The sequence below is a fragment of the Talpa europaea genome (assembly GCF_964194135.1).
Source record: "Talpa europaea genome assembly, chromosome: 10".
In the NCBI taxonomy this organism is placed as follows: domain Eukaryota; kingdom Metazoa; phylum Chordata; class Mammalia; order Eulipotyphla; family Talpidae; genus Talpa; species Talpa europaea.
Window position 1 is genome coordinate 41,718,046 of NC_140077.1, and position 19,830 is coordinate 41,737,875.

At 49.9% G+C, this 19,830-nt stretch overlaps 1 protein-coding gene across 1 annotated transcript; it reads right to left on the reverse strand.

Moving 5' to 3' along the window:
* Window positions 1–275: 275 nt before the first annotated feature.
* DDIT4 (DNA damage inducible transcript 4) lies at window positions 276–1,235 on the reverse strand (the record flags this gene model as incomplete). Its single annotated transcript, XM_084245670.1, has 2 exons — window positions 276–769; window positions 1,037–1,235. 2 exons carry the CDS (start codon window positions 1,233–1,235, stop codon window positions 276–278), a joined length of 693 nt encoding a protein of 230 aa, XP_084101796.1.
* Window positions 1,236–19,830: the final 18,595 nt, after the last annotated feature.

A 19,830-nucleotide genomic window follows, 5' to 3' on the forward strand; every position in this document is an offset into this window, starting at 1 on the left:
ATAAGGTACATGCTACATACACATCCAGCCAGAAGCCTGGTTGGCCCCTAAGCCTTTGTTTCATGCTACAGTACTTGAGGGGATGCCACCTGCGCATTCCTCAGTGAGCTTCCAAGGAAACACAATGTCTCCACCACCACCATCCTCCCCCTCAGGTGGCTATTGTCAGTTTTCTAAGGACAGGCATTAGTCCCTCAGACTCTGCCTGCCTATGTGCGACCCCAAAGTTCAGTTTTCTCTGCTGTGGGGGCAGCGTCAGCCCCCCAGACCCAAGTTTAACATTCTTCAATGAGCAGTTGCTCAGAGCTGTACAGCTTCTTCTTGATGACTCGGAAGCCCGTGCTCAGCGTCAGGGACTGGCTGAAGCCAGGGACGAAGGGAGAGTTGGCAGAGCTAAACAGCCCCTGGATCTTGGGCCAGAGGCGTGAGTCCAGGCGCAGCACGAGGGTCAGCTGGAAGGTGGGCACCAGGCTGGGGTCGAGGGCCAGTTGTCCCACGCTGTGGCAGCTCTTGCCCTGCTCTACGCAGACATCCAGCAGCGCCCCCCGCAGGCCGCACGGCTCGCTGTAGGCCAGGCGCAGGAGTTCTTTGCCCACCTGGCTCACCAGCTGGCCGGGCATCAGCAGGCGCGCGGGGCGCCGTGAGCCCAGCCGCGCCTGAGCCAGGCTCTCCTGCAGCAGCTGCATCAGGTTGGCACACAGGTGCTCGTCCTCGGGGTCGCTAAGCAGCTCGAAGTCGGGCAGGGACACCCCATCTAAGTATGCCGAATCTGGAAGGGAGAGCACACACAGGGAGGATGTCAGCGCGGCTCCGAAAGGGGGAGGTGCTGCTTGGCTAAGAAACCAGCGCTCCTCTCCAGTCCGCACCTCAGTTTCCGGGCCACACTCGTCCCCCCTGCTCTAACCCAATCCCCCCCGCCCCCCCACCGCAGTCTGCGTCCTGACCCCACAGGTAGTCCAGGTGGCTCTGCTCCTTCCAGTCCAGAGCTCTCGCGTCTTCCAGCCCCTCCAGCCGCCCGTCCCCGCCCCCGGCTCACCTTCCTCCAGCCCGAAGCCACTGTTGCTGCTGTCCAGAGACTCGCAGTCCGAGCTCTCCAGGCTCGCGCAGCGGCCGAGCCCCTCTTCTCTGGCTGCTGAACCCCAGGCTGAGCGCGGCGGTTGATCTGGGGAGGGAGTTCGGGACGAGGAGGAGGAGGAGGACGACGAGGAGGAGAAACGATCCCAAAGGCTGGGCATATTGAGCGCGGACGCCAGGACGCTCGCCGACGAGCTCAGGGTGCTGGAGCGCAGGAGCTGGAAGGTAAGAGGAGCCCCGACCCCGCGTCAGTCGGGGGGCTGGACCAGCCCGCGAGCCTCGGGGCCCGCACGGCCGGGGCCTCCCGGGACAGGGCTCCGCTCACGCAGGAGGGACACTCACCGGCTAGCGCGGGCAGCGGGAACGCCGGGACGAGTGCGTGCGGCCGCTGGGATGGGTGCACGGGCGGGTGCCAACCCCAGAGCGCTGCCCGGACCTGTCCCCCGAACCACCCGCACCTCCCCCTCGGCCTGCCTCGGTCCCTCGCACCAGCGCCGCGAGGCCTATAAGCAGCGGCGCGGGGAGGCCACGCCCCCTGCCCGCCGGGGCCCAATCCGGGCGCGGGAGTGTGGCCTGCCTCTGCCAATCAGCTGCGGGCGCACGTTCGCAACGTTCTCTCCTGCCCGGTGACAGCGGCCCGGCTCCGCCCCTGTTGCTCCCCGGAACGCTGCCTGCCGAACCCCCAGTCGCGGCCACGCCCCCTTTCTGGAAAGGATCCGCGGCGGCTGCAGCTGCCAAGGTCCCCGAGGGCGCTCGCGGCAGGGGAGGATCAAGGAAGGACTTGTTTATTATAGGGTCCTGCTGCTGGGGGAGGGGGAGCTGCGCGGGGAGAGAGGCAGGGGGACTGGAGGGGGCAGCCCCGGGCAAAACGGTTACCCGCAACGCCTGGCACCCCGCGAGCTAAGGGCACAGCTAGGCGTGCGGGTGGATGCCCGGCGGCGGTGCAGTAACCCCACCAGTCCTTGCCGTGGGAAGGGTCAGAATGCAGAGGCCGGGTCCGGAGACTGGGTTGCTTTGGGCACCGAACTCCCCCTGCTTCGGCCCCACCGGCTTTCCGGCCGGTTACCCGATACCCCCGGGGTGGCTTAGTGTGGGGGCGGCGTGCCCCGTCCGAGCCCGGTCCCCAAGCCGAGTCCGCCCCCGCCCCACCCCCAGCTGCTCTCAAGGAGGGTGTCTTTAGAAGGGGGAGCAGGACAGTGTTGATGGGCCCGGGGTCACAGCGCCGGGCCCAGGAGCTGAGAACTGCAGCCCGGACCGGGACCGGCCCACCCGCGGGCGCTGCGGGCCGACGGCTCTGCGGCGGGGCCTCCCCCACCGCTGCCGGGAGCTTGGGGTGTCCGCCGGGTCCTAGCGCGCTCTCGTAAGGAGCTTTGTGTAAAAGACCCGGAGAGTTGCATCAGGACTGTAGACCTAGATATCCAGGAAGGCCCGGGAGTGCAATGGCCATCCAGTTTTCATCATTCAGGCGGGGCCTCGGAGAAACCTGGCTGGACCGCGGCATCCCGAAACTGCGGTTGCTGAGGGTGGGTGGAGTTTCGGAAGGATCTTTTATTTCTTTAAAGGTTTATCAATCTGGGTCGACACCAAGACCCTGATGGAAGAGGGAACCAAACTTACATCAGAAGCTCGGGCTCCAGGACTGGAGCCTAAACCTATCAAACAGGCCGCCCTTGCCGCAGGCGGACTTGCCCCTGACTGATGAAACTTGCCTGAGAGTTCTGGCCACTGCCATCCTCCCCAGAGGCCTCCTGCCATGTCCCCCCCCCCCCAAAAAAAAAAGGGCCGACCCTTGGGCCATCTGGGAAAATGACAATGACAACAACAAACAAAAAAACTAAAGAGAAAGGACCCGAATTCAAATCCTGCACCCTGAGCATGGGAGACTCACCTCTGGACACAAATTAATGCATAAAAAATATATCAGGCGACTCATTGGAAGATATCTTAAAAACTAATGCAGAATAGCATAGTCTGGAGCTTTCAAGGCCTGAATATTGGTCCTTTTTATCCTCCAATCTGCCAGTCTTAAAGACACCATGTCAGGGGCTTTTAGACAAAGTGCTCAGAGATCTCCATGTAGATGATATTCTCTTTAAATCACCCTTTACTGAGATGGGAAGAGAAGAATTGGGTGACCTGTACAAATGTGTCTTTCTGGCATCCACCAAGTCTACTTAGGTGAGGACACTTGAGACAGTAAGAGATATGTGTATGGTTTTGTTTTTCCTTCTTTCTCTCTCTGAAAAAAAATTCTCTCAGAAAAATTGGTGGGTTTTCTTTTTTTTTTAAAGTATACATTCATAATCAAAACCCAATTTGGAAAGTTCTGGTTACTAGGAGTCGTTCATTCATTCAACAAACTCCATCATGGAAGTAGTTTGTCTGTCTCAAACTGTCTCATTCACTGTCTCATTCTGTTAATAAAAGTTTTTCCCAATTGAGAAGGGATGTGCTAATGAGCACAGAGTAACTTTTTCGACAGAACCCCACTAATGTTGTTTTTAGAAAGTGATTTTTTAAGAAAGAACTTTGAGTCTTAACCCTGGAGGTGTTCCCCAGAGTACAGTGAGTGGGCTCCAAGGGGAAACAACCACTTTCCAAGAGGTCCGACTGAGGCCTGGTGGGCCTCCTCACTTAGACTCTTCCCCCCTGTGAAGGCAGCAAGACCCTATGACATTGTCTCCCAGGAGAACCTTTAGACCTAGAAAGGGGATTTCCTAACTTACCCCTCTGAGGAGCCAGAGTGAAGGTCCTGGCTCATTCTATGAGGTGAAGGGTAAGTCTCTTCCACCTGGCTGGGACTAGAAAGACTTTATTACTACTTCACACACCCCTCACTGCATTAAAGCTATTGGGTGTGGGGGACCTCCAGAAAAAGCCAAAATGTGGCACTCCTTGAGGCACAACTTGGGATACTCTATCTCTTAGCTTCTAAGCCAGACCTCTTCAGAGTCCTCAGAGATCCTATAAACCTCCATTTAGTATGCTTCTCTCCCACTCCAATCCCCCTGGAGCCTAGGCAGCTGCAGGTCAAATTTGCCTAGACATGCTCCCACCAGCTCTGACATCCTTTCTTCCTCCAGGAAGATTTCTCCAGCTCTCGATATCTAGGTCATCTTTACACCCTGTGCATATCATTGTTACTCATGATTTCCATTTTAGTCTTCCCACTGGACTATGAACTTCTTGAGGGTGGTATCCTACACTTTTTTTTTTTTTTTAAATATTTATTTATTTATTTATGCAAGCACTGGGTATAGTCAGAAGCGGGGGAGGGTGAGAGAATTCACCAGAGCCAGAGCAGGGAGCAGAGCAGGCAGAAGGACCGAAGTACACTGCTGAGGGGAGCAGCAGGCAGCAGGAAAGGTCTGCGTGCCATGCGGGACCCTCCTCTGGTGGCCGGGGAGCAGCCGGGGATCTAACCGGCGCTGCAGAGGCTGCGGGTAGCTTCGCAACCCAGCGCTCAACTGCTGCGCCACCGGGGAGGCCTGGTATCCTACACTTTTTAATGTCTGGTAGCCAGCACATAGTAGAGGCTCAATAATTGTTCATTGGATGAATGGATGGTGACTTTCCCCAGAATTAAACAAACTATATCTGGGTTCTTGGGGTAATTGGGGTGGGCCTTCAGAAAACCTCCAATGCTACTTTTCTATTCCATGTTTGACAAGTGCTTCCAAGAGCCTTGAACAAATCTGGACATTTCCCTTCCTCCTCAGCTCGGGTCTGGGAATGAGGCGTCTAAGACAACATAGTTCTTCCAGTTGAAATATTGTCAGCAACCCAAGAAAACTAGGGAGAGAAGTGACATTGTGGAGAGGGCCGACTTATGGGAAATCTTTAAAAGTAACCAATCAACATTTAACCTTCAAGTGTCTCAAAATACAACATTTTGAAATGAAATTCACATATAAAACTAACCGTTTTAAAGTGAACACAGTGCACTCACAGTGTTGTACAACCAACAACTTTTGTCTAGTTCTAAAGCATCTTTATTATCCCAAAGGATACCCCTTACCCATCAAGCTGCTCACTCTCAAAATATTTTTGAAGTTTGTATTCCCTTGTTGTTGGGAGTACGGCTGCACAACTTCAGAAGGTACCATTCCCATTTAGACTCTGCAGTTTATGTAGGTTTTCTAGGGTGTCATGCTCCAGGAGCACTCACCCCACTGATGCAGGGTGCAACATGGAAATGTACAAGGCAACCCTGGGGAGACTGGCTAAAATCTGTAAGCAGGAGTAGACTTGTGTCATGTCTCAGGTCTCAAGTGACGCAAGCCTTCTGGAATTGGTAACCAGGCCTATGTCCCAGTCTCTGACCAGTAAGAGACATGTCTGACCACGCAGACAGTTCTGCCTCTTCCTGGGTGCTATTCTATTCCCATGGGACCATTATCAGCCTGCAGTTCAAAGGCAAGGAGCTCTCTTGCTGCTGGCCACCACCCCTCCCAGTTCAGGCGGTTTCAGTCCTGTGCACCAATTCCCAGGTCTCTATCTGGTGAGTTGCCCCATCGGGTTTGGGGAGTTAAACCAGATCTTAGGGTGGGGGTATGATTCTGAGAACCCCATAATACAGGATAGGAAACCCAAAAGGTTAGCCAGCTGTTCTGCATACCCTCTTGCAGCCCTTCGCAAACATCTGGTGGAGAGTAGTGGAGGAGGCAGGAGGAGCCAGCAGGGCAGGGTGGTGGGGAGAAGGCAGAGCAGTAGTAGGAGGTGGGAACAATGAAGCCAGCAAAAGCATTCCCAAGACTTCTGTGGCTTTTTTACTGGAAAAACAACAAACAACTTGGTGAAAATAGCAAGATTATAAGTGCACCTGGTTTCCTAGAGGATTGTGAAAGTCCAGAGCTTCACTTAAGAAGTTGATTGTGTTTACTAGAGCAAGAATCCAAAGCCCAGTGGGGAGTCTTCTTGCAGATGAAACTACTTTAAAAATGGCAATACTAACAAATACATTATATTGTGCAGCTTTTCAAAAGAAGCTTTTAAAATTTGTTATCTATTTGCCCAGTTAGAAATTAATGTAATGCCATTCTACAGATGAGGGAATTGAGGCCTAGGGAGTCCAGTAATCCTTCCATCAATCAACTTCCAAGTCTGAGGACCTTATAACCATAGACTATCTCTCCAATCCCCATTCTGATTTGGCAGGTCTGGATGGGCCCCTTTTGTGAAATCTCTCTAGAAGATTCTGATGGCTCATCTTTAGTCGGGATGCCTGCTAACCTCTCAAAAAGAAAGGTAGGCCCTTGAAGGAATGCTGGGTTGGCTCCTAGCCCATCAAAGGACCTCCTGTGGGTGAAATGGCATGCAGCCTGTAGAGGCCAGGCTCACATGTAATAACGGTGAGCTCACAGATAGCTAGTACTGCCTGGCTTATAGGTTGCAGAAGAAGCCAAAGGTAGTGGGAACTCCACAGAGCACTGGCTGGATAACCACCCATGACAAAGGACTGGGATTTCAAAAGGTAGGAGGGGAGCCTTCTATTTACAGCAGTAGTGAAAGGCACAGAGGCCTACCAGAGGCCTAGGATCATCAAGTTAGAACTGGAACCTTGTCCAGACTCCAGGGTACTGCCTCTTTCCTTACTAACCCACCCTGCTGCGTCTCAGGAATCCCATCTGCTCTTTCTGTCACCTTCCCAGGATCCCTCTTCCATCCTGGCTTCTGAACCTGTAAAAGGAAAGAAAAGAGTGAAGCAGCAGGAGGTCTAAGCAATACCCTCTCCTTTTTTTTACCAGATACCTCGACTAATGGCTCTCAATTTCTGGAGGCAAACCCAAATTCTGTGAGGAAACAATTCAACTGGCCTCGGTGCAGGCTGCTTGGTTGCTAAGAATGAATACTGCTGGGGGCTGTGGCCTGAAGCAATCGGTCAGGAGCATAACATGTCTTTGTTGAAGGTAGACATTTTTTATTAAAAATAATAGCAATTTTGCATTCTATTTTATCTTACCTGTATTAATTTTAGGAGTAGACTGTTCAATTACTTATTAAATTATTCAATTTCTATCTCCTCCCCTCCCGCCCCCCAAAAAGCATCTTTTAATAAATAGAAACTGCGTTTATCCTGTGGCTTCTTGTACTATTGGGTTTTCATGCCCCAGTTTTGAAAATCCAGAACTAGAGAATCTCAAAGGCTTCTTCAGCCTCCACAGGATCACAGCCCAGGAAAAAGACAAGTTCCCTGGAGCAGCTTTCCTAAAATTCCAGGCCTGGCCTGTAGGGGGGTGGACCATCTGGAGGAGGCCCACCAGAGAAGGTGGAAATGGGCATTCCCGTTCTAGCACTTTCAGTGTTTTTGCCTTTTGAGGGTTTCCAATTGCCATAGATCAAAGGGTAAGGTGGGGTCAGGGTGGGCTTTGTTCATCAAGTTGGGGGTGGGGTGGGGGTTGACAAGAATCAGAAGCTGCTACAGTGGGAACAACTGAATCCAGTTTCACTGCCTGTCTGGACAGCAAAAAAAAAAAAAAAAAAAGAGCTCATCTTTTTTTCCCTCCTAGAGAAGAGAAACCAGGAGGGCTGTGTAACCTCTAGGCCCCCCAAGGGGCTAGGGTAAGTAGGGCTAAACTAGAATGCTTAGCAGAAAGGAATTGGCCCTCTCAAAGTAAGGATTTTTTCTGTCAGTGGAATAAACCTTAAAATCTTTGAATGTGAGGGCAAACAGTCCCTGGGAGAGCACCTCTTCCAGTCCCTCCCTCCACCTCCCCACTTTATGGACAAAGAACTGAATTGGAGGGTAGGAACCTATGAGTTCCCCATGATCCCTCATTCTCCTGGCAGTTAGACCTCACTCAATCCTCAGGAACTTTTTCTGAGGCTTGCAACCACTCCCTTGCCCCTTTGTCAAGCATCTAACCTCACTCAGAAGTATGTTTTTATCTCCAGTGGCCAGGCTGAAAAACTAAAGTCTTGGAAACTCAGTTTGTTTTTTTAAAAAGATTTATTTTGCTTATTTATGCATACAAGAACTGGGGTGTAAGCCAGAGGTGGGGGTGGGGGGATAAGAGGATTCACCAGAGACATAGTGGGGAACAGAACAGGCGGATCTACTGAAATGCACTCTGAGGGGAGCAGCAGCAAGTCAGGAGAGGTCTGCTGCTGTGCCATGTGGGTTAGCTCCCTGGCCTGGAGTCGAACTCTTGTACTTCACTTTAGTGGCTGCAGATTGCTTCATGGTTCTGAGACTTAACCCCTTGTGCCACCAGGGTGGTCCCTGGAAACTCAGTTCTATTCAAATGACATTCTGGGTCTTTTCTTGAATTTCTTGCCCGGCAGATAATGGGACTGCCAGCTCTACCAGGCCACTTGGCCAACTCCTCACAAATATATTATGGTTTAAAAACACTTCCATGTCCTTTATTATTTTCCTAACTCTGCCAGTAAAAATAACAACAAATACTTGTGTAGTGTAGGCTGGACAGGTCTCATCAATATCACTTTACAGGTAACAAAACAGGTTCCTTTAGGAGCAGTGACTTGCCTAAGGGCATTCCAGGCAACAGCCTGGAGCCAGGACTCCAGATCTAAGCTCATCCCCTTGATTCCAAGACACCAACCCTTCTAGTTGTGAACCAAAAGAAACTGCATGGCTGGAAGAGGAGGTGATACATGTTGGGGAACAGTGCGGTAGGACAGGTGCAGTGTTGCCACAAAAACTTTCTCTTCTGGGTTGGCCCTTGTTTTATCTGATTAAGTTCTTCCTCCCCTGCAGAATTCAGCAGGACCCAGCAGTGCTGACTCAACAGCAAGGCCCATGGACCCCAGGGTTTTCCCTATAGCTAGACACCGGCAAACCCAAAAGTGACAATGATTCTGTCACCATATCCCCCCTTCCAGGTATCTTCCCAGAGAACTCTGATCTCTTCTACTGCCCTACTGCCGAAAGAAGGGCCTCTCCCCTCCCCCAAACGTCCCCTTTGTAACCCACAAAGAGACAGCTTTTAGCATAGGAATCCAGGAGCCCCTGCTGAATCATTTTGATTTAAACAACACAGAAAAACGTTTTACAATTCTAGATTTCTAGTTTCTGCTCTTGGGAGAGGTGTGCACAAGACTTCCTCACGGTCTGCACTGGCTGCTCTGCAGCGAAGGCCGGTCAGCATGGGAGAAGGGCAGACCCCCGCCCACCCTCCTCTTCCCCCACAGCCGAGGTGCGCCCACAAGGGAGCCCGGCCGCGAAGGTGACAGATGCTGAGCAGCTGACTGGGGTGAGGGGGTGGGGGGATGTCTCCGTGGACCCCCTGCCGGAGAGTGAGGGGAGAGGGGACGTGACTTGAAGAACGTGCGTCCGGGGGACGGCCGGGGGGCACGCGAGGAGAGAAGGAATGGGGAGAAGGGCGTGGCTGGCCCCGGCCCCGCCCACCCCAGGGGGAGGAGGCTCCTCCCACTGCCCGGGTGGAAGGCGACCGCGCCGCGGAGATGCTGAGCTCAGCGCTTTGGTCCCAGCGCTGCTGGGTGGGGGCAGGGCGAAAGGCCTGGCGCCTTTCTGCTGAGGACTGGAGAAGGGGAGAGGGGGAGGGAGGGAGAGAATGAGGAGGCCCTCTCAACCCCGGAGGCTGTACCTCTTCTCAAACCCCGTCTGCTAACAAAGCCATCTCTGTTGGGATGGGGGAGGCCTCCTGGGTGCAAGCAAATCCTTTTGGGGGTGGGTAAGGGAGTGCCTATGAGTCACCAGTCTAAACCCTGACTTAGGCCCAAGAACCCGCGTCAGTGAGGCCAAGCCCTGTGCCCTTTGACCTCAGGACTTGTTTGGTGGAGGGAATGCAGGGAGCAGTGCCTGCCCCTTAGGGCTTCAGGCCAGAGATGGCAGGCCACTTGCAGCTAGTCCTGGATGGGAGTTTTATTTCATGCAATCTTGAAAAGAGCTAGGAAGACCAGCTTGGGAGGGAAGGAAGAAAACCCTTAGTACCACCTGGCACAAATGGCTACCCAGTCCAAATGGGTGGGTGGCTATTTTTGAGCTGACCTACATACCTATTTACCTCTTTATCTTTTTATTATCACACGTGATTATTATGGGAGCATTTCTTTAGTACTTGCAGCTTCTGCCTCTGCTGAGGGCTGCACAATGAGACATTGCCTCACTCTCCCAGGAAGTTTTAAGTGTACCTGGCCTGAAAAGGAGGACATCAATAGGCTGCTAGAAGCTTCATCAAGCTCTTTCCCCAAGGAACAGGAACCTAATCCTGATGCAACTCCGGAACTGGTCAGCCCTGGAGGCAGGGAATGACATTCAGATTTGATAACAGTGTCACTAAGTTTACTCTGGCTGGTGTGAAACCCCTCCGCCTCTGGAGTTCATAGCTTGCCCACGTTGACCTTGTGATCCTGTATGCAGCACCACTCTGTGGCAGGTGAGACTTTCATTTGCAGATGGAGAAAATAAGACACACAGATGAGTTGTGGACAGAACCGGTTTGGCGTTTACTGTTCTGACTATGGAGGCAACTCTGTTTTCTGAAATAGAAATAAGAAAGGCCTGGAACTTTCTACTTATTTTACTTTTGTTCAGCCTCACAAAGGCCTGCCTCTTGAATCTTTTAATAGGGCCCCATTGCCTTTAAAGCAAATTTGGCTCTTTACCTTGGCCTACCAAGGCTTCAGGGCAGGTCCTTTGCTTATCTCTTGATTCATCGCCCTCCCACAGCCCGAGAGGGGAAAAATCACATATGGTTCTAATTACCTCTGAAACGCTCTTAAATTTTCCATAAAGTACAGTATGCACAGCTTTGTGTATACAACTTTGCATGGTAATATATATGTAGATGTGCAAAATATATACAGCCATAGACAGTGGATCATAAAGAAGACGTCAACAAAGTATAAGCATATAATTTACAGTGTTTTAAATCACACTGAAGAGAAACAGATACATAAACCTGGAAATGAGACTGGTAGAAGTAATAGTAGATTTCTGTCCTCTTCATCTGGTGACCTCTTGGGCTTGAAAATTCTTAGCCCTGGGAGACTGGAGGACTGTTTGAATTGCTCTTTCCTTTTTTCTTTCAATGCAGGTACAATTGATTTCCTCCAACTTCCTTTGTGTCTCGTGATACTTTCACCCAACTTCCCTGTATCTCGCCATATGCATTTCCTATAGATCTCATAGTCTTCCAGTTTTCTCCCATCTTTTCTAATCACTTTCTAGATGCCCTTCTAACTCCTAATTCTAACTCACACTCCAACTTTTCTGAAGCTCAGGGACCTCCAAGAATTCTCCTTTAATAGACTTGGGAAGTTCCATGATCCCTTGCCAGAGAACACAGGGCAACTTTGGAGCCAATGTTCAGTTCACATAGCCCTGGATGAGTTGTTTTCTTCTCACTTGACATTGTATATGGAAATGATCCTCTCTTGGGTCTGAGGTCCATCAGATTATAAACTTCTTCAGAGGCCACATGTTTTATTTTTTATTTTTTTTAAAGATTTATTTTTATTTATGCATTCGAGAGCTGGAGTACAGGCCAGAGGTGTGGGGGGTGAGAGGATTCACCAGAGACAGAGTGAGGAACAGAACAGGCAGACTGACAAAATACACTGCTGAGGGGAGCAGCGGGCAAAACAGGAGAGTTCTGCTGTGCCATGTGAGTTGCCCCCTTTGGCAGGGGATTGAACTCATGCTACAGAGGCTGCGGACTGCTTCATAGATTGCATCTTAACCCCTTGCGCCACCAGGGAGGCCCTGGAGGTGACATATTTTAAATCTCTAAATACCCATCACCACCACCACAACTCCCCCTCAACACACACACACACACACACAGACACCTCTCTCTATTATATATATGTATACATAATTATACTATAAATAATATTCTACATGTATATGTGTGTGTGTGTGTGTGTGTAGTAGTAGTAGTATATGCTCAACAAATATTTGGCCCAGAATTCAGTAGAACTAGAATTCACATGTGACTCAAGGTCAATGTGAAATCAATAAGTTTCCCTTGACCCCTCCCAGACAGTAGGGAACTCTGCTTTCCCTGAACTCTGATGGCATTTGTTATTGTCACAAAGTTAAAAATGAAAGGGGGGTTTCCCTTCCAATCTTGTCAGATGAGAAGACTAAAGGGGAAGTGTCCGAAGTGGCACAAAATGGGAACCAGATCCACAGTCTGTGGGCCTGTATTGGCCCTCTTTCCTTGCATCTTATCCATCACCTTTTCAGAGAGGCCTTCCCAGGTAACCCTATCACTTTTTCTCTTCTGTTGTTTGCTTTCATAGCACTTATTCTAGTGTAATTATACATGTATATATGTTTATGTAGGTGTCTAATGTTTGTCCTGCCCACTAAACCATAAGCTTCAGGAGGCCAGGGTCCGTATCTGTTTCATCCCGGAGCTTCAGTGCCCTGCATAAAGCCAGGCTCACATATATGAAAAGAAAGTATGAGAATCCATGTGGCCTGAGAACCTCCTTATATTTCCCCAGAGTAATGCCGAGATTGACTCCAAGACTACAGCGTTGACAGACCTAGAGTGCTCCTTGCCCGGAGAGCCAAGGCAAAGAGTCTGTCTGGAGGAGCTTGAGATCTAGGAAGCAAGATAAGACACCTAGTGAATAACCCCAACACCAGGAAGATGGTTAAACTGGGAATGACAGTGAATTGAGCAGTGGTGTGGAAGGTAGATTCGAGGCTGGAGACCTGAGGTGGGGAACCAACTAGATAGTGACCACAAAAACTGAAAACCACTGAAGTGTCTATGGTAGGAGACATACCTACCAGTTAAGTAGACATACTTAAATAAGTTATAGTAATCCAAATAATGGAATATTATGTGGGTGCTAAAAGGAATGAGAGCAATTTTGGAAATGTTTAAGATATATTGTTAGGTAAAAAAGAACAATTTGCAGGGCCTCCCTGGTGGCACAGCTGGTGAATGCTGCACTGTCAAGCTGTCCGCAGCTTCTGCAGCGCGGGTTCGATTCCCGGCCAGCCAGAGAGCTACCCACATGACGCAGCAGACCTCTTCTGCCTCGCCCGCTGCTCCCCTCAAGTGTCCTCGGTCTGTCTGCCTGTTCTGCTCCCCCCTCTGTCTCTGGTGAATTCTCTCACACAACTGCGTCTCTGTCTGTACCCCAGTTCTTGTATAAATAAGTAAATCTTTGGGAAAAAAAAGAACAATTTGCAGGACAATTTGTATACTACAATCTCATTCTGAAGAAGAAAATAAACAAAAGCCACTCCCCTGCAGACACACACACTTAAATGTTCAGGGAAAATATCTAGGACACTGGAAAAACTATTTGTAGAGGTTATCTCTGAGGGATGGAGGGGAGGGGGTAGGCTTTTGCTATTTATTTTTATATCTTATGCACTGTCCGATTTTGATTAGGAGCCCATATTACTTTCACAAGAGCGTTGTGGTTTTGTTTTTTGCTGTTGCAGAATGGGGAGTGGGTGGGTGTGTGGGTAAATAGATGGGATGGGGTTGGAGCAGTGGAGACCCAGTGAGAAGTACTGCAGAGTAAGGATGTGCTGCCCGGACCTGAAAAAGTGGAGTAAGGGTCTAAGAAGACTCTGTGGTTCTAAATCGGGGGAATGTGAGGATTACAGTGAATACTGAATGTGAGAAACACAGTGTAGTGTAAGGTAGTCTCATTTAAGGTGACTGACCTCTGTGGTGGTGACCCTGGCCAAGGGACAAGGAACCAAAGCCAGGGAACCCTGACTTTGGGGGAACAAAGGCGAGGACAGGAAGAAGATCGACCTTTAGGACCCTACGGATTCCTTGGCTGTTTCACCATCCTTTTGAGTACAGACCGTTCTGGCTGCAGCAGAGAAACAAACTGAGCAGGAGGGGCCAAAGCCAAAGCCTGCGGGAGGAGGTCTGCCTTCCACCCGCGTTCGTTCGAGTCGTTCGAGTGTTGCAGACCAGGTCTCCACCCTCCTCCTGCTAGCTCTTGTGGGCAGACAGCCAGGCCCCGGGGGTGAAAGGCCAGGGCTTCTGGCCTTTTCCAGAGGCAAAGCCCCTTCCCAGGACCAAGAGCAAAGGAAGCCAGAACAATGCTGCTCGCAGAGAGATTGGGGGAGAGGGAGCTGAATAAGGGCAGGAGAAGTTTCTTGGCTCAGCTAAGCCAGTAAAAGCTAGGAGAAGGTCAAATATGAGGAATGTTCTGTGATTTCTAAGACAGCAGCTCATTTATCTCATAAACACTCGCTCTGAGTCCAGTGGCAATACCGCCCCCACACAAGCTGGATAAGACCCTCCCCAGGGGGACTGTGTTTGGAGACACACTGCTGAGGGGAGCAGATGCAAGGCTCTGCTGCACCATGTGGGTATCTTGCTGGCTGGCTGGGACTCGAACCCGTGCTGCAGAGGCTGCAGATAGCTTCACAGCACTGCGCTCAACCACCTATGCCACCAGGGAGGCCCTGTACTACAACTTTTAAAGGAGGCATTCCTTTACAAAGCAGGAAACTGAGGCTGAGGGGGCTGGAGCCTTGCCCCTGACCACATGGTTAGGAAGTGTTAAGCCTGGGATTCGAACCTGGGTGTGCCTATATCTTGGTTATAATTTGGTTGCTTGGAGCTCAGAACACATTTTCCCATCAAAATAATACTGTAAGTGGTGGTTTGGTTGCCATAATGGCCTAGTTCACCCCGGGTATAGCCGGAATTAATTCTATGTTTCAGTGTGGTGTGGATGAATCAGGCTTCTGCGGGCTAGCCTGGAAACCCACAGGAGAGGGAAAATGCATGTGAGGGTGTGCCCATCTGAGAACTCTTGCCCTTACTACAGGCCTGATTCAGGGCAAGCTGGGACTATAGCAACCCAGGGAGGATCACTTCCATAGCTCTGCCCTGGTGTGTTCTAGCTCTGACAGGAGTGGAACAGAGGATTTGCTGGTTTGGGGTTTGTAAGGCAGGGAATGCTACCTGAGAATTTTCAGACTCCCATACCTCTTAGGTCTTTCTTCCTCCCCCCTTCTCTTCTTTCTTCTGTTCTTCTTTCTCTCCTGATCCCACTCTCTTTCTCTCCCTCCCTTTCTTTTTTTTTGTCCTTTCTTTCTTTCTTACATTGCCTCTCAATGCCATGCAGTTACCTTCTTCCTCTAGGATGGAGCACTAAAGGCAAGATCTAGGGATTCATTTTCACCTCTAAATTTGGTGTCTACCTCTGAAGTGGGTGGGTGATAATGACTGCATAGGGTTAGGAGTGATGGGATCAAAGGAGCTGTGGAAAGAAGCAAGGGTCTGTCAAAGCTTTGAGTTACTTTAGGGAGGGCATTCACTGATTCATTCATTCTTTGCGTGCTGGGCCCTGTATCCTTCCTTTCACCGCACTTCCATCGCCAAAAGAATTCTGGACAGGGCTGACTGTGGGTTTTAGACCCGGAATCTTAGCATTGGAAGGAATCTTTTTACAGATGGAATTCATCAATTTAAGAAGGTCTGAGTGTCAGGCCAGATACTGAGAATACAGAAAGCATGAAAATTGAGGTCCAGAGAGAGGTGGGAAGTGATTTGCCCAGTATCTCAGGCCAGGGCCCCAGTGCCTGCTCTGGCGGCACCTGTCCCTTCCAACCATATCTGACTTTCCTGTCTCATGATATGCCCCAGGCATCTCTTTTTTTTTTTTTTTGGGAAAGTCTTGTTTTATTTATTTATGCATACAAGAGCTGGAGTTTAGGCCAGAGGTACAGGGGATGGGCGGCGGCAGGGAGATGATTCACCAGAGACAGAGAAGGGAACAGAACAGGCAGATTGACTGAAATACACTGCTGAGGGGAGCAGCGGGCGAGACAGGAGAGGTCTGCCGCACCATGTGGGTAGCTCCCTGGCCAGGGATCCAACTCATGCTGCAGATAGCATTATAGTGCTGAGACTTAAGTCCTCATGCCACCAGGGAGGTCCGTGCCCCAGTCATCTTTTAGGGATCCTCAGGTTTCCCCAGAAATGGAATTTAGGGCTGGGGGAAGGTCACGGAGAAGGAGGAAGATTCCTTTTTCATTGGCAATAGCAAAGACCGGGGGCTTCCCTGGAGGTAGAACTAAAAGATTTCCTGTTAGTGGCATTCACAAGACTTAAAAGACTTTTCTTAGTTCTTTCAATGAGCCACTTGCTCTAAATTCTAAGTCTTCTCAAGCTCTATTCCTTACTTCTGCCTGAGTCATTTTTTTCCAACCTCCTTTGTCTAGCTAATTCCTACTTCCCCTTTGGGTCTCAGCTTCAAGACCTTACTCTGCTCACCCACAGTTCCCGGGATTTCCCTAGGATAACAGTGGCCCCTTGGAATTGTTATAATTTATTGATTATTTTTCTATTAGACTGTGATCTCTAAGTGGGGCAGACACAGTGGCTGCCTTTTCCTTGTTGTATATTTGTTTTTAGTAGTGCCTGCCCATTATCTCATTCAGCATTTAGTACACAGTAGGTGCTCAATGTGCAACCATTGAATGACTGTGATCCATAGCCAAAAGTAATGTTTTCCAGTAAGTGCCTTCCATTCAGGTCATCTAACAACTGCTTATCCAGAATCCCATGGAAAAAGAGGTTTAGTCTAGTGGAGAATTTTTTTTTTTTAAAGATTTATTTTTATTTAGTTATGCATACAAGAATTGGGGTATAAGCTAGAGGTGTGGGAGGTGAGAGGATTCACCAGAGACAGAGTGGGGAGCAGAACAGGCAGATTGACTGAAATACACTGCTGAGGAGAGCAAAGGGTAAGACAGGAAAGGTCTGGTGCCCCATGAGTTAGCTCCCTGGACAGGGATCCAACTCATGCTGCAGAGGCTAGGTAGCTTCATAGCTGAGAGACTTTAACCCCTGCACCACCAGGGAGGCCCTAGAGGAGGAATTTCTGATCCAGAACCCACTTTAAAAACTGCAAAAATCTCTTGTAACCAGAGACCCTCCATCCCCTTCTAATTCTCTACTTCCTCTCTGCTGATCCATTGATTCTTGGCTACTTGGGCCCTATGCCTGAGTTCCAGAACACAGAGAACAATCCAGGCTCTCTGTGTTGCTGCACAAAGGCTTGCAGCAGCAATCCTAGGGATCTTATGCACAGAGCAGATGAGACCATGAGGGATCTCTGGGCCCCAGAAAGGCAGGGGTCAGAGTATGCCTCCTCTGGGCAGCTCTGCACCACATGCCTGAGCTTTTAGTTGTTTTAGAGACTTTATTACAAAAGTACCTTTCTCAGACTCACCTGGAGAGTAACTTTGTAGGCAAAGGCTCACATTCACTTCAAAGGTTTGAGATGATGTCTCAAAATCAGTTATTTCTAAAGTGTGAAGAAACCTGGATCCAGAAACCTTGAATACTGACCTTGGTCATTCACCCAATTTCCTGGAGCCTCAGTTTTGTCATTTGAAGTATGTTTTGTCATGAGGGACATGAGATATAGTGTGTGCTTTGGAAATGCAGGGTAGCTCTGAATGCTTGTACTTTAGTCTGGTCATTGGGGGCCTTACCTGGTAGGGAGGACACAATGGAAATGGTTTCCCTCAGGCCCTACAGTGGGCTTCATGCAGGTGCAGGCCGGCTCAGGCTGAGTGGTGAGAGCAGCACTAGGACCCAGGGGCTGACTCTGGACCCTGCTCAGCGGGTAAGTTCACAGCCAGAACACAATGTTCTCAGTGTACCCACAGGAAACCCTGAAGAGGAGAACTGCACATGGCCCTCTGCTGGGTGTGTTCTGGTCCCAGCCTTTTATTCTTTTTCCTAACCTCAGTCCCCACTTTCACATCCTGTAACTTACAGAGCTGCTTGCCCCACCCAGCTGGGCTGGTCCCAGGCCCCAGGAGAGCAATCGATGCAGGAAGCCCATGGCCTCTCTGGCCTTCACTATTTTCAAGTACAACCGTTTGCTTCTAACCTTGGTTTCCTGAATCGACCCTTTGTGATGGAAACTTTTCACAGTGCGGAAGGCAGATGCTGGGGACAAAGCTGAGTTTCTAGCTGAGACCAGGGTCTTGGCTCAGACATGGGGAAACAGCTGATGCCTCTAAACCACCTCCTCCCTTCCTCCCTGAAGGCCAGACCCCACCTGGGATGGGGTGAGGGCCTCCACGGCGGCGGCTGCTTAAATCAGAAGGAACTGGGAGCTGCCTGGGGAACCAGGGCCAAGTTTGGAGCAGAACATCCTATGATGTGGTTCCTAGTTTTTATTTCCACGAATGCTATAACATGTTGTCCCATGGAGCTATTTTTATTGAATGAAACATTTATAAAAAAGCAAACCTCTGCAAAACCAACAGCCCTCTGTTACAGGGAAGGACAAGGTGAACTTTTCACTTCCTTCCCTGCAGCCTATCAAGTCATCTGTGGTTTGGTGTCACCCACGTTTCTATGCTATATTCAAACTCAGTTTTTGCCTCCTTGTTTTTGAAGTGACAGGAGCAGGATGCTTACACCCATGCTGCTCCAGCAAGTTGCATGAGACTTTCAAGAGAGCCTTAGTGAGTTCTCACAGCAGATTGCAAAATGGAGACCTACCAAGTCTTCTGGCCATGTATGGAGGCTAGATGCCTGTTTCTAGGCAAAGGTGGGTCTGAAGAAAGTGAACAATGGGAAAGAGTATGTGAGATACCAGCACCACCCCATCCCTGCACTGCACTGTTGGAGGCTGTGAGGGGCAGGGCCCTGGGTGACAGACCATGTATCTGCTTTTTTTTTTTTTTTTTTTTAAGATTTATTTATGCATACAAGAACTGGGCTGCAGGTCAGAGGTACAGGGGGTGAGAGGATTCACCAGAGACAGAGTGGGGAGCAGAACAGGCAGATTGACTGAAATATGCTGCTGAGGGGAGCAGAGGGCGAGACAGGAGAGGTCTGCTGCACCATGTGGGTCACCTCTCTGGCCGGGAATGGAACGTGCTACAGTCATATTGCTGCGACTTAACCCCTTGCGCCACTATGGAGGCCCTATGTATCTGCTTCTTCACCAGGGGCCTGCCATTGAAATTAAACCCCAATGCTTATAATAAGCTCCATTAATAGTGCTCCTCCTCCAGCATTTCACACTCTCTCCACCCCCCTTCCCCAACACATATTGCATGGTAAGTGATATTTAGCATGTCCTCACCCCAGGCCTCTGAAGAGGTTTGACTGGGTGCCTCCCAGACTTGTGGACACTCAGGAAAAGCAGCAATGCTGCTGCTACTCCTGGGCACATCTGCGCAAGGCTCAGATTCTCAGAGGACTTTCTAGCCTTAGTGATTTTCAGTTTGCTGTGTGACCCTGCTCAAGTCACTTTTCTTATGACTCTTCTACAGCTTCATTTATAAAAGGAGAGGGTTTAGTAAGGCTTCCTGTTACAGATAGAATTGTGTCCTGCCCCAAAATTCATATGTTGAAGTTCTAATCCTGTTACTTTTGAACGTGAGCTTATTTGGAAATAGATTTTTTTTTTTAAGATTTATTTATTTATGCATACAAGAGCTGGGGTACAGCTGGGGTACAGGCCAGAGATGTGGGGGGTGAGAGGATTCACCAGAGACAGAGTGGGGAACAGAACAGGCAGACTGACTGAAATACACTGCTGAGGGGAGCAGTGGGCAAGACAGGAGAGGTCTGCTTTGCCATGTGGGTTGTTCCCTGGCTGGCCGGGTGTTGAACTCGTGCTGCAGAGGCTGTGGATTGCTTCATAGTGTGGTATTTAACCCCTTGTGCCACCAGGGAGGCCCTGGAAATAGATCTTGATAGAGGTAATCACATTAAAGTGAGGTCAGTAAGGTGGGCCCTAATCCAGTATTATGGTATCCTTATAAAAATGGGAAATTTGGACACAAAGACCTGT